The sequence below is a fragment of the Sporobolomyces salmoneus genome, assembly GCF_050403485.1.
Source record: "Sporobolomyces salmoneus JCM6883 DNA, S_salmoneus_JCM6883_v1_ctg50, whole genome shotgun sequence".
Classification (NCBI taxonomy): domain Eukaryota; kingdom Fungi; phylum Basidiomycota; class Microbotryomycetes; order Sporidiobolales; family Sporidiobolaceae; genus Sporobolomyces; species Sporobolomyces salmoneus.
The window spans coordinates 87,074-99,397 of NW_027481113.1; the positions used below are offsets into that span (position 1 = coordinate 87,074).

The 12,324-nt window shown below is 50.9% G+C and overlaps 3 protein-coding genes across 3 annotated transcripts; 2 read left to right on the top strand and 1 right to left on the bottom strand.

Annotated features, from left to right (window-relative positions):
* Positions 1-10: 10 nt before the first annotated feature.
* Positions 11-1,810, top strand: JCM6883_005783 (uncharacterized protein; the record flags this gene model as incomplete). Its single annotated transcript, XM_076634057.1, has 9 exons — positions 11-103; positions 171-226; positions 441-518; positions 591-717; positions 794-874; positions 937-1,137; positions 1,210-1,388; positions 1,447-1,531; positions 1,598-1,810. The coding sequence occupies 9 exons, from the start codon at positions 11-13 to the stop codon at positions 1,808-1,810; spliced, it is 1,113 nt and encodes a 370-aa protein (XP_076485981.1).
* Positions 1,811-5,103: 3,293 nt separating this feature from the next.
* JCM6883_005784 (uncharacterized protein) lies at positions 5,104-10,099 on the top strand (the record flags this gene model as incomplete). The annotated part of the gene is made up of 15 exons (XM_076634058.1): positions 5,104-5,140; positions 5,251-5,590; positions 5,672-6,383; positions 6,445-6,825; positions 6,891-7,020; positions 7,096-7,713; positions 7,783-7,854; positions 7,947-8,027; positions 8,091-8,114; positions 8,175-8,444; positions 8,508-8,777; positions 8,844-9,190; positions 9,564-9,640; positions 9,708-9,792; positions 9,866-10,099. 15 exons carry the CDS (start codon positions 5,104-5,106, stop codon positions 10,097-10,099), a joined length of 3,678 nt encoding a protein of 1,225 aa, XP_076485982.1.
* A 405-nt stretch (positions 10,100-10,504) lies between these two features.
* On the bottom strand, positions 10,505-12,277 carry ARC1 (Arc1p; the record flags this gene model as incomplete). Its single annotated transcript, XM_076634059.1, has 8 exons — positions 10,505-10,786; positions 10,865-10,899; positions 10,967-11,014; positions 11,088-11,198; positions 11,266-11,704; positions 11,764-11,859; positions 11,921-12,100; positions 12,167-12,277. 8 exons carry the CDS (start codon positions 12,275-12,277, stop codon positions 10,505-10,507), a joined length of 1,302 nt encoding a protein of 433 aa, XP_076485983.1.
* Between the last annotated feature and the right edge of the window lie 47 nt (positions 12,278-12,324).

The window sequence follows — 12,324 nt, forward strand, 5'->3', positions numbered from 1 at the left end:
CATCCCGACGATGCTCTCTACTCTGGTCGCCGTCTCCCTCGTCGGTAGTGCTCTCGCGCAATCGACTCCTCTCGCTTCGAAACGGTTCCAATACGATAACCTCGTAAGTTTCCGGTTCTTTCGCTCGGTTCCTCCTCATCCCTTGGGCTGACCGACGTCCGCAATTGCAGCCTTACCAAGCAGATACCGATACGGGCATTCGAGGTGGACAATACGGTTACAACAGGTCAGTTTGTGAATTGTTGAACGGGGGCCGAGGAATCCTTGGCACTCATCCATCGCGTCCATCCTTGATCGATCACTGACCCTGTACTTACTCCCTGATACTTCCTCAACATCCCTGTGCCTCGCTTTACTCCTCCTCTCCTTTCCGCGCGCGTTTTCCACTTTTCCCCCCATCGCCACTTTCGATCCCCTCTGTCTTTCGCTTCACTCGCCAGATGTAACGCCACTACCGAGACTCAAGATTCGAGGTGTCAAACCGCGATCATCAACTCTGTTGACGACTTCTGCCTCTGGTAAGCTCGTCTCTTTCTCGCCGTTAGCTCAAAAAAAGTGATCTGATCACCTCGCGATTAACGCAAACGCAGGGCCCCTCCCGAGCCTGGAGAGGAAGTCGGTAACGTCGAAGGAGAGATGGTCGCATGGTGTACCAAGGAAGGTCACGGAACTCGAATCATTCCCGAAGGAGCACTTCAAGGTGTCCAGTTCATTCGAGTGAGTTTTCATCTCATCTCGCACGCACGCGCCCCTCTTCGGGAACCCGTCTCTGACCTGACTCGTGTGTACGTAGACTCCTAACTACGTTCAAGTCGTCGGACAAATCGATCAGACCAAGATCAACATTGACGCTTCGGATTACGGAGGAGAAATGGTACAGTTTTTCTCTCTTCCAGCTTCTTTGAATACCCTCTGACTCTCTGTCACTCTATATAGGACCCTCACGGAGCTGATCAACGTGGAAACCCTCTCGGAGGATTGCTCTTCTCCGACGCTTTCGGTGCCAACAGTTCGACAAACGGAACGACCGGATCTGGAACGGCTTACCAGCAAGTCATTCAATGGCACAACTTTATGGGAGGAGGACAGTTCTGCTTGAAGGCGTGCGACCCTTCGTACGAGCTCGGTTACGCCATGGTGAGTCGAACTTTTTTTCCCATTTTTCGCCCGTTTCGACTTTTTTCTTACCTTTTCTTCATTCCTGGACAGTGCGAACACATCTTTGACCGTATTGGATGCGTATACAATGCGCCATCGTCGTACCAACAAATCAACGGAACATTCCAATCCTGCGATGGAGATTCACAGCTGCCGCCAGGTCAGTACGACGAGGGAGGAGAAAGGAGGACTTACACGCAACCCCCCGAATCTCTCGGAATTATCTCGACGTAAGTCTCGTCGAAATTTCGATAAAGAGAAAAAAACTGACTTTTCTTCCTCATGCAGCATCCCTTACGTACCTTTCACCCCCGCCTCCTCTAACTGTGTCTCGTACGCTTCGAGTGAACTTTACACCGCCGCCGCCGCCCTCGTGAGCCCCTCTCTTTTTTCTTTCCTCTTTCTCAAGATTCGAGCTAACTCCTTCGCTTTCTCTTAGGCTACTTCCTCGGCATCCTCGTCTTCTTCCGCCGTTTCTTCGAGCGTCGCAGGTTCTTCTTCTCCGTCGAGGGCTACCGGCTCACCTTCTTCTACCGCTTCCTCCGGAAACAACGCAGCCGCTTCTCAAACTCCCGCTTCCTCAGCTCAGAAATTGGGTAGCGTCGCCAGTCTCGTCGGACTTGCAGCTGCCGTCGTCGCCTGGGCCTGCTAGTTAATGTCGCATCTTATGGATTGTGCATCATTGTGATTTGTTGACATCTCAATCGAATTTTTCGATCCCTTCTCGTTTTCCCTCTCCCCTCTTCGCTGTTTCTTCACTAGTATTCGTAACGTCTTCTCCCTTCTTCCTCCTTATCATGGACATTTTGCAAACCATTCGCTACATCCATTCGAACTCCTTGTTACGCAGAAGATCTCTTCTCTGAAACATCAGCTTTCAAGTTTTTCGACTCGAGAGTGATCCGAATGCTTTCGGTCGAGCGTTGTCATGTCGTTACCTTTGCTCCAGACTAGATCACTCGAACCAGGCTGACGCTTAACATACGCTCGTCAACCCGTTAAGAGCCGTTCCGGGGTTTTCCATTCAACATCTGTTTCGCGCTCGGATTCAGGTTCCTGTTCTCCTTCTGCGCCGCCTATCCTTCGAGATCCAGACGTGGGTATCGGAGATCAGCGCTCACGAGACCTACTCGAAGAGAACGTGTGAGCAGACAGAGTCAGGCGATGAGGAGTCGGAGAGGTCATAAATTCGACATTGTCTCTGCTCTCGCTACGAAGAAGTAGTGTAGGTTACAGAATAGAATTGCATATCGATCGTTCTCGCAGAAGAGTTACGGCGCCATCCTCCTCGTTTGTCGTCGGGTCTGTGATCAAAAGCAGACAAAGTCAGAAAGAAAAAGCAGTTTGAGTCGTTGCGCAGAGAGACTCACACGTTCGACAGCAGAGGGACCTTGTGCACTATGTCCTACTTCTGCTAACTACTCTCCGATCGGCCTAAACTCCAACTCATCCCATCACTCGTTCCTTCCAGAATCACTCTTCCACATCTCTCGTTCCTTGTCGGTCACGTCCGCCAAGGTCGATATCGTCGTGATCGGGAAGAGCGCAAGGAGAGTATCGAGAGCGAGCACGTTCTGCATTGCGAGGGTTTTCCGAACCTGGCAAGGAAAAATCAGCGTTTCGTCACGAGTGTGTCCCAGGATTATCATCGCGCCTTACCCGAGCTCATGACGCAATGAAAGTCTGCTCCTCTAATCGCTCGTAGTAGCTGAATCTGCCTCATCGAGTACCGGAAACCATTGAATCAGCACAGTTTTGTCTCAAGAGAGGGAAGAAAACGGCTCACTTCGACTTTCAAGCAATGGTTCTCCTATATCCCTATCGCAACTTGGTCGCCTTCGTCTTTGTCCTTGAGAAGAGCTTGTAGTGTATCGCTCGAGCCAACTGTTCCATACGAGATCGTCAATGTCAGCTTTCAGCTTTCGCTGATCGAGAAGCGGGTCGAACTCACCTTGTCTCCGAACATGAGCTCCAAACTGATTGATCGGTGTGAGTTCAAGGACATCCTGCTGACACTGCGTCTGACTTGAGCAGAGCAAGCGAGTTGCCGAGGTTCAAGTCGTCGTGGAGCCCTCGAGCGCAGGTACCGGTAGCTTGGCAGTATCTACAGTGATACTAGATGCTAATAGAAGCGTGTATATCAAGTCAGCGATCCGTAGAAGAGCAAGAGATCAAGGGTCAACACACCTTCAGTCAACACTCGTTCTTCTGGTCGATTCGGGTTGATTGGATCAACTTTCTACCTTGCAGAGGTATTATAGGTTGAGCCTAGATGCGGTGGCTTCTTGAATGGGCGAGAAAATGAGGGTTGAGAGATGAGTGAACAAGCTCAGAAATTTTCGCAAACCTCTGGAAGTGGTTCGGCTCAATCCCTCTCGACTTGCTAGACAGCTTCATTTACCTAGTGCAGTGTGGGTCAGGGAGATATTCGCGAGCTCTTTGGGCCAAAATGTCAGCCAATAATCTCACAAGTTCGGAAATTTATCGTCAAAAGACTGCAAATGGGTAGAACGGTTGGCGGGCAGCTGTTTGCCATTGCGAGGGGAGGTCGCTCGCATGAGCCGGAACGAATAGATCCCCTCGAGACCCAAAGGAGACAAAGGAACCTCTTTAGCTGGGTCGAAAATAATCTCGCAGAGAATTCTCTTCGATTCTCTGACCCTCTCAGTCTCTCTGCCCCACTACTTCCCTAGCGGTTCCCGAGTCCAAACTTTTTCAGCTCTCGTCGCCTCCCACCTACCCTACTAAGCTTGACAACCTCGCCGCTGGGGAGAGACTTGGGAACATTTGATTTCGCTCTGCGACGATTGTGCCGAAGGAAGCTCTCGTAGAATAGACGAAAGCTTCTTTTCCCTCTCCTAGAGGATTATGGTAGCGAGTGCCAAGACTGAAACGAAGTCAAAGCCCGATGGTGAGCGCAAGTCGCCTTGGGCCCAAACTCACATTGCGAAACGGATCGACTGTCCCCCTTCCCTCGTGCCTACGATGAACCGCTTTCCGACCATTACTCGGTCATGATACTTGTCGTCAGCGTACAGGAGATTTCATCTCGGAGAGTCGTGGCTAGTTGGATATCGCTTCGACTTCGAGCGATTTCGCTCGCAACAACGCCTTTCTCTTCAACTAAGCTGCAGCTCCCGCCTCTTGTGTGTTTGATATCTTGAATCTACTGCCACTCTGGGCTGTACCGAAACTGAGAGCTCACCAGCTGCTTTCTCGCGACAGTCGCGAAAAGGTTTCAAGGTAGACGAGTTCATCGACTTCAGACTTTGCACATCCAGGTCTCTCGATCCGCATCACCGTAGATCACACAGCTTACCTTTCTCGCAGGTACTCTTCGAAGGGCGGAGAGCAATTCGTGAGTGCAATGGTCCGGAAGCGTCGACTGAATCTCTACACAAATTTTCGTTTTTTGTTCGCTCGAGAAATTCATTGACTCATCGGCTTCGTCGCGGACTCCGCGATGAGCTCTGTTCTCTCACACCCTCGGGGGTCCGAACGGAGAACTATCTTTGCTTTCAATTAGAGAAATCTCGCTCGGGAGATTCTTTGTGCTACCTCCCTGCTCCTGATACCTACAGCAGCTCCCGATCGAGGGAAGACTGTATGCGGTGAAGGAGAGTCGATATGAGAGAGAGAGAGAGGTCAGCTGAGCAGAAAGAAGAAGCGCACGCTCCTCCAATACCGAAGCGCAGCGGTAACGTTTTCACTCTCCGAATTTCCCCTCCTCTCCCCTCCCCCCCATTCCACTCCACTCGCACACCACCAACAGCAGATACAGCATATCGAACAACAACAGCGCTACCTCCTCGACACCTATCCCCTCCCCCACAGCTCCTCTCGAACTCGCGAGCGAGTCACTCCCGAACTCTCACTCCCCCGACTCCCCTCCTCCCTCGCTCTCTCCGCGTCTTCTCTTCACCTCTCTAGCTCTCGATAGTGAAGATGAGTCGTAAGGGGAAAGAGAAAGCGATTAATCAAGGTAAGTAATCTTCTCTTCTCTTCTCGATTCTTCACTCCCTTCTTCTCCAATCTTCAATGACTGCTACAACAAGATTACTGATACCCAACGAATCCTTCCTGTATTATCAGATAATCCCATACTCTCTGCTCCGACTCTGTCACGATCATTTAAGAAATCAAACTCAAACCCTTCTTCCTCGAAATCTTCTACCTCCTCCTCTTCCTCCTCTCATCCTTCCCATTCTCTCTCCTCTCTCCTCACCAACTCTAACTCCTCCTACATCGAACTCTCCGATGATGACGGAGACGTTCAAATGGCTCCTCCGGCTCGTCCTCCTCCTCCTCCAAATTCCAAACCAAAATCCTCTTCCATCGCTTCGACTTCGAAAACTCCCATTCCTCCTACTCCTCTTTCCGATGTCGACGAAGAAGAAGACGATGCAGATCCTCGAGGCTCGACTTCTTCTGTGTAAGACGGTTTCGAAGAATCATCGAAGAACGTAGATGCGAATATCTTCAACGAGGAGGAAACCTGGAGTGATTTGGAGAGCGAAGAGGAGGAGGAGGAAATCGAACGAACGAGCGGAGTCGGGGCGAAGAAGAAGGGAAAGGGCGTCGGAGGATTGAAAGGAGGAAATGGGAAAGAAGCTGCGGGTGGGAAGAGTACTTCGAAGGGGAAGAAGTCGAAGAAAGCGACCGTCGAGGAGGAGGAGGAGGATGAAGACTCGGCAACGAGACCGACGTATCGATGTCCCGGTTGTTCTGGGAACGGAGGAGTCAAACTTTCGATCGAAGAAAGCTTCAACAATGGTATCGTTTCCGTCGATGCTCTTTCGCTCTTCCTCTCCCACCCAACTCACGGCGCGGTACGTTGTCGAATCTGGGACGAAGAAGTCGATAGGAGGATAAAAGCTGGAATCAATCTCGATTCGTTTCACGAGATTGCGAACGTTTTCGCCAAGGAGGGGATGGCTGCGAAGTGTGGACTAGATTCGGAGGAGTTGGCTACCCTCTTTTGGTGTGCGAAGGAAGCCGCGGATGAAGCGAAATTTGCCGGAACATCGTCTAAGGAGGAGGACGAATGGTTCGACTTCAAGGAAGAGACGGTTCAGAAAATTCAAGAGAGGATGTTGAGGAGGGTACAAAGAGCGGTTAATCAGCGTGCTGAGAGGGAATTGAAGGAGAAGAAGGAGAAAGAGGTGAGAGAGCGATTGAAGAAGAAAGGAGGATCCGACAAATTGATCAAGTCGGCAATCAACAAGGTTAGTTCTTCCACTTTCTTGCTGCTCTTTCCGCTCATACTCAAGCTACTCTGAGTCACAGATCTCAATTACGCAGGAGGAGTATGCCGCCGCCCATCCTTATCCCAACCTCCCTCCTCCTCAGAATAACCCTCCCAACAACTCTTTCCAGAGATCCGCCGAACATCTGTTCCGCCGAACAACTGTGTATCAGAACTTTGCGCGACAGATGAAAGATCCGATCGCGGAAACGGCTCGAATTCGTCAAGTCGATCACAGCTTCATCGGTCGAACGAAAGCAATCGCGATGATTCAATGTGTGTTACCTGGAGAAGGGTCAATCGCGGAGAGAGATTCAGATGGGAAATGGGTTACTGAGCGTATCACTTCCGACTTGGAACATTCATTCGTTGATTCGGCAAAGAAGCTTGGATTCTTTGATGGGGAAGATTTCATACTAATCGTAAGTCTACCTGCTTCAAAATTGACATTCTTGGCGTCGCTGACTCATCTCGAACTGAACGGTAGGACTCTATCGATGGACGCTGTGGAGGAGGAATCCTCAGAACGAATCACATCCTTTTGAAGGGAACTGTCCCTACTTCTCGTATCGCTCCGACAACTCCGATCGCTCGAGCTGCTACAGCTATCAACCGAGGTGCGTTTGTGTTCACGATGTAATTGTCTTACGCCGAGAGTCGTCCCGTACTGATCACGCTTGTAAAATTTACAGCGCTCTTCCTCATTCTCTTCAAGACTCATCATGTCGCTCCCGGAGGAATACTCGCTCAATCCGCATTGACTCAACGGGTTCTCGGCATCGTCAAGAACTCCTCGACCTATCGCGAACACTCCCTCGTCGCGGCCAACCCATTCGGCGAAATCCCTACGATCGCCGGTCCCTCACCTCACCCGACCTTGATCGGCCAAACTCTCTCGGCTGAAGTACGTTCGGAACTCCTGTACCTCGTCTCGCATCAAGTTGTCGCGTTCGAAGCGTTTCATCAATCGCCTTCGTTGGAAACGGTCGAAGAACTCATTGAAGCGAACTTAGACACGAAAGATCTACGAGAATTATTCTCAGCTGCTCCCGCTTTCGACCCAAACGATATTCTCGTCAAGGCTCGAACCTTCCATGACCAAATCTCTCGATCTTTAGGAAGAACTGCGAGTCGCGAGACCTTCGATCATCTGCTCACGCGACTGAAAATTTCCCCCAACGATTCCTTCGCAACAATTGGTGCAAAGATCATCGGCTCGATCAAGCGTCGACAGGGAGATTACGGTGTCTTCAGACCGAGGAGGAAAGGAGAAACGAAGAAGGAGCATCTGGAGGCTGAGATCAAAGCTGGTGAGTTCGATAGCCAGTTCTATCCTTGGCAACTTGCTAATCATCCTCAAACCTTGGTTGTTCCAAAAGTTTGTCTTCAACGCAAAGCTCCTACCTCGACTGAACGCAATGCTCTCGCGAGAATCAAAAGTGTCCTCAAGAGTGAGTTCTCCCGTGTCCTCTCGCCTCCGATCGAGCGGAACTGACACTCCCCTTGCACGCTTCCTCGGATATCCATTCGCTTCTAACAATAGTGAAGAAGAAGAATCATAAACTCGCTTCTGGCCGAATTGTGAATACTTATGTCTTCATTGGGTTGAAAATGTCGAAAAAACGTACGTTTGATCTTTCTCCACTACATCTGCGGATTCGAACTGATCGATTCGATTGTCATCTAGGCCAAGAAAGTGGAGAATTCCTCCGTGAGTCCTTCACCCTCCTCTTCTCTTTTCGTTCACTGATCCCTTCCATCTTTTTCACAGCTTTCGACCTCTTCGACAACCTCGATCGGGATCTCGCCGCCGCACTCGACAAGCACCGAGTCGGCAAACAGGATGCGCAAAATCGCTCCTTCGACTGGTCCGCTGTCGTTTCCGAACTCCAAAAGTACAAGTTCTTTCGAGGAATGAGCGGCGATACCCTTCATGACAAACTCCGCGGACGATTCAAACGAGGAGGCAAGTTCGAAGACACACTACCACCACTCACGAAAGCTGCGTATCGTTCCCCCGTACTAGCCGCCGTGGCATTCCGTACGTTTCCCTCTTCAGTTCGTATTCGTCTCACCTTGCTGACGTTGAGCTTCTCGAGAACAGCTTGGAAGGACGACCTTTTCCTCTCTCGTCTCGCAACTTCCCTCGACCGCAATCGTCGTACTCCAGACGCGATCAAGGCTCCTTTCTCGTGGGATGTCATCGTCGACGAGATGAAGGTTTCCTACCCCGATGCGTTCGCCGATTTAGAGGGAACGAAACTCGCGAGCCGCCTCAAGATACAGCTCACCAAGAAGGAGGAGGACCCGAGGTACGCCAACTTGGCTAGAGTATACGGAATGAAGAAGAGAGAAGATCAATTCGCTACTTTGCGTGAGTTTCTCTTCTTTTCTCAAGCTCCGTTCGATTCCCTCGCTAATCTCGAGCTCTCGTGAACAGCATGGGATGACGACTTGTTCCTCGCATGTCTCGCTAAAGCGTACAAGGCTCATCGTCTCGATAGTCAAGCCGTGTTCGACTACGATCGAATCGTCGAGGAGGTTTCGTTGTCGTTCGCCGATTCTGTCAAAGGAATGACCGGAAAGAACCTCAGAGACAAGGTTACGAACAAGATGGTGAATGTAAAGGCAGACAACACTAGGTTCGACGGGTTAAGAGAGGCTTTGGGTTCGAAGCGGGCGAAAGCCAAGGACGGAGAAGGGCCTAAAGCGAAGAAGAGGGCTTCGAAGAAGAAGGAGGAGGAGGAGGAAGAAGAGGATGATGATGAAGAGGAGGAAGAGGAAGAAGTCAGTCGTGCGAAAAAGAAGAGGAAGATGAAAAAATAGTAGTCTCCATAGCATTTCATCCATTAGCTTGTACGGATCTAGCCTGTGAAACTGGTCTCAGTGTCGTCATGTCCTCAGTTTTCTTTCGCTCTCCAGAAACGAGATTTGAGAGCGACTTGGTAGCAGCTCAATTTCATTTCCTTACTCTTTCGCAAATCTCTCAATCTACATTCTCGCGAACACCCTTCTCGGTAACGCTCCTATGGACCTTGCTCGTCTCCTTCTCTACCCAAGCCACCTCCTTGTTCTCTGAAAAAGAAGAAGAAGAAGGAATGAGGAAAGTCAGATCGCATGCTCTTGTAACCTCTTCTGAATTCAGATTCGGATTTGAGAGACTGGAAAGCGAGTCTCCTTACGTACCTCGACTTCGACGTACACGCAACCTCCTGAGTCGCTCGGAGTCATTTCCACGTGAGTTTGATCGAAATCTTGCGAACGAGCGGATCAAAACTTACGATTTCCCATTTTTTCCGTTCAGTATCCCTTACACTCCCTTCACTCCTTCTTCCTCGAACTGCATGAGCTACCAATCGTCCGAGCTCTACACTGCCGCTGCGGCTCTCGTAAGTTCCACTCCCGTTCATTGCTCGCCTCGTTTGAGCTCGAAAAACTGATACCGTTTCATTCCGCGCTCAGGCCACTTCCTCGTCTTCGGCCTCTTCGTCAGCCTCGACGACTTCGGGTGCCTCGTCCGCCGCATCGACTGGAGCCTCACGAGGTTCTTCTGCTCAAGCGAGTGGTTCGACCGGAGTTTCTGGTGCCGCCGCATCTCAATCCCCGAGCAACGCAGGAAACGGTGCTGGACAACTCGCGATCGGAGGAGGAGGAGCTCTCGTCGCCGGTCTCGTCGCCTTCGCTTTCGCACTCTAAATGAGCGAACTCATGCCTTTCATTCGCTTCTTTCGAGTTTCCTCATAATCGACTACCCCTCCCTTCTTTCACGACCTGACTCCCTTCTGTTTTTCGACTTATCGTCCTACCTTTATATATCACTACACAAGCTCTCTCTCTCTCCCTACCTCCAGACATCATCGATCACGCACAGTCGCTCTCGTTTCGTCACTCTTCGTAGTCTTTCGCTGTCTTCTCTCAAGGACACTTTTCGTTTTCGCAATTTTTCAGTCGTGTGCATTTCTGGGACCCGCAGAACCCCTTCTCCTCGTCGCTCATCGGAAGAGAGCTCGAGATCAAGGATGCGAAGCATGAGTCCGAAACACAGGCTCTCGCAATCTGTCGAACGGAGTGAAAACTAAAATTACTTTCTATCCCTCGTCTCTACGACAAGCTCGCTCCAACGAAGTTCGCGGCGGCACAAACACCCTTCTCCGTCACAATCTTATGAACCTTCCCACTTTCCTTGTCTACCCAAGCCGCCTCCTTGTTCTCCAACGTCGTGAATCCAGGTTGAACCGTCTCGAAAATCTTCTTTTTCGGGTTGAGTAGTTCGAGTGCGGTCTTGTCTTCGAACCCTTCGAAGTATACGCGATCTCCGGGGACGGAACCGGGAGGAGGGTTGACGAATTCAACTCCGGAATCTTTACCGTCGGGGGAAGTGGCCTACGGACGGAAAGGCGAGCAATGTCAGTAAACGCGGACTGAGGGAGAGAGAAAGAGAGGACGGGAGGGAAGGCTCACGCAGAGAACCATGGCGAAGGATTTGACACCTCGCACTGAAGGAAGTCGAAAAAACAAGAATTAGCTACTGGTGAGCTCGAGAGAAATTTGAAAACGACTCACTGGCGACAGGCTTGAGGTTGCAGACAGTAATAAGGGTAGATCCTCGCACTGAGTGTTGCCAAACAGAGGAATCAGCATCTGAACAACAGGAGTCACGGACACGGGAGAAAGAGCTACTGACTTTGATCGAGAGTCATGTATTTAACGAGACCTGAAACGACAGTTCTCGGTTCAGGTTCTCCGATATCGATCGTCTCGACATACAACGAGTCGGCATCAGGGTGAAGTTTGACTGTGGTCACATTTGTCGCTATCAACTCGGTCCCCAAGGCGAGTTGACGAAAGACGAGAAGACGCACCATCAATAATCTTTCCAACTCGTAAATCGACCATCCAAGGTGCAGGGGCTTCGACAACGGGAGCAGGAGGTGCGGGTTTCTTCTCTTTCGGAGCCTTTTCCTTCTTCTCCCCCTTGGGCTTCTTCTCTGATCCCTTGACTTGTTCCGCGTTCTCTGATCGTTGTTCCGCCTTCTTCTTGTCGCCTACGACGGCTTCCTTGTTCGCCTTCTTACTGGGTTGTTCAGCAGGAGCAGCGGCTCCTTCAGCTTTGGGTTTCTTGACTTTGACGTCGGGTTTGATCTCGACCGCGGGGACATCGGTGACATTGATAGAGACGGCAGAAGGGGTGAAGAGGGATGATCGAGCGAGTGCGGTAGAGACAAGAGGGAGGTTTTGAACGTGATCAAAATGTCGGGTGACGGCGGCGTGAGAGAGGAGATCAGAGTGGGAAGCCTTGGCCTGCATCGACTTCGAAGTCAGCTCGCGTCGTATAGAGCAAGGGAGAAGTAAGTACACACGATGTAAGGGTGAACAGCAGCGAAAACTGCGAGATCAGCAGCGGTCAAACTCTCGCCAGCGACGAAAGTTTTCGGAAGGAGGTGTTCGTTGATGCTCTGTCGCACTCCTCGTATCAGCTCGCAATCTGCAGACGCACTCAGTGCAGGTCAGACATACCTTTACATCTTCAGCTGAGTCGAATTTCCCCGATTCGACTTTGTTCAACCACTCTTTAGCCTGTGTACGCTGTTCCTCCGAAGCTCCAAGTCCATCATTCGTCTTTCCTGCCGCTTCGAAGAGTGCAGCAGTGATCTCGGAGAGGGAAGAGACGGGTCCCGAAGAAGTTTCGAGGGAGAGCTACACCGTCTCGAGTTCTGTCAGCCTAGAGTGCTGTAGAGAGCTAGAGAGATAGTTCTAGCGTACCTTGTCGCCCTGGGAGACGGTCAATTCGGGAACGAACTGCCCGTAAACTTCATTGATGAGAGAAGCCGCTCGACCGGCCGGAGTCGATTGAGAGAGTGTGAGTTGAGGCATAGAGGTCAAGGAGGTGCTGTGAAAGGTTCTGGACGAGATGGGTCTGG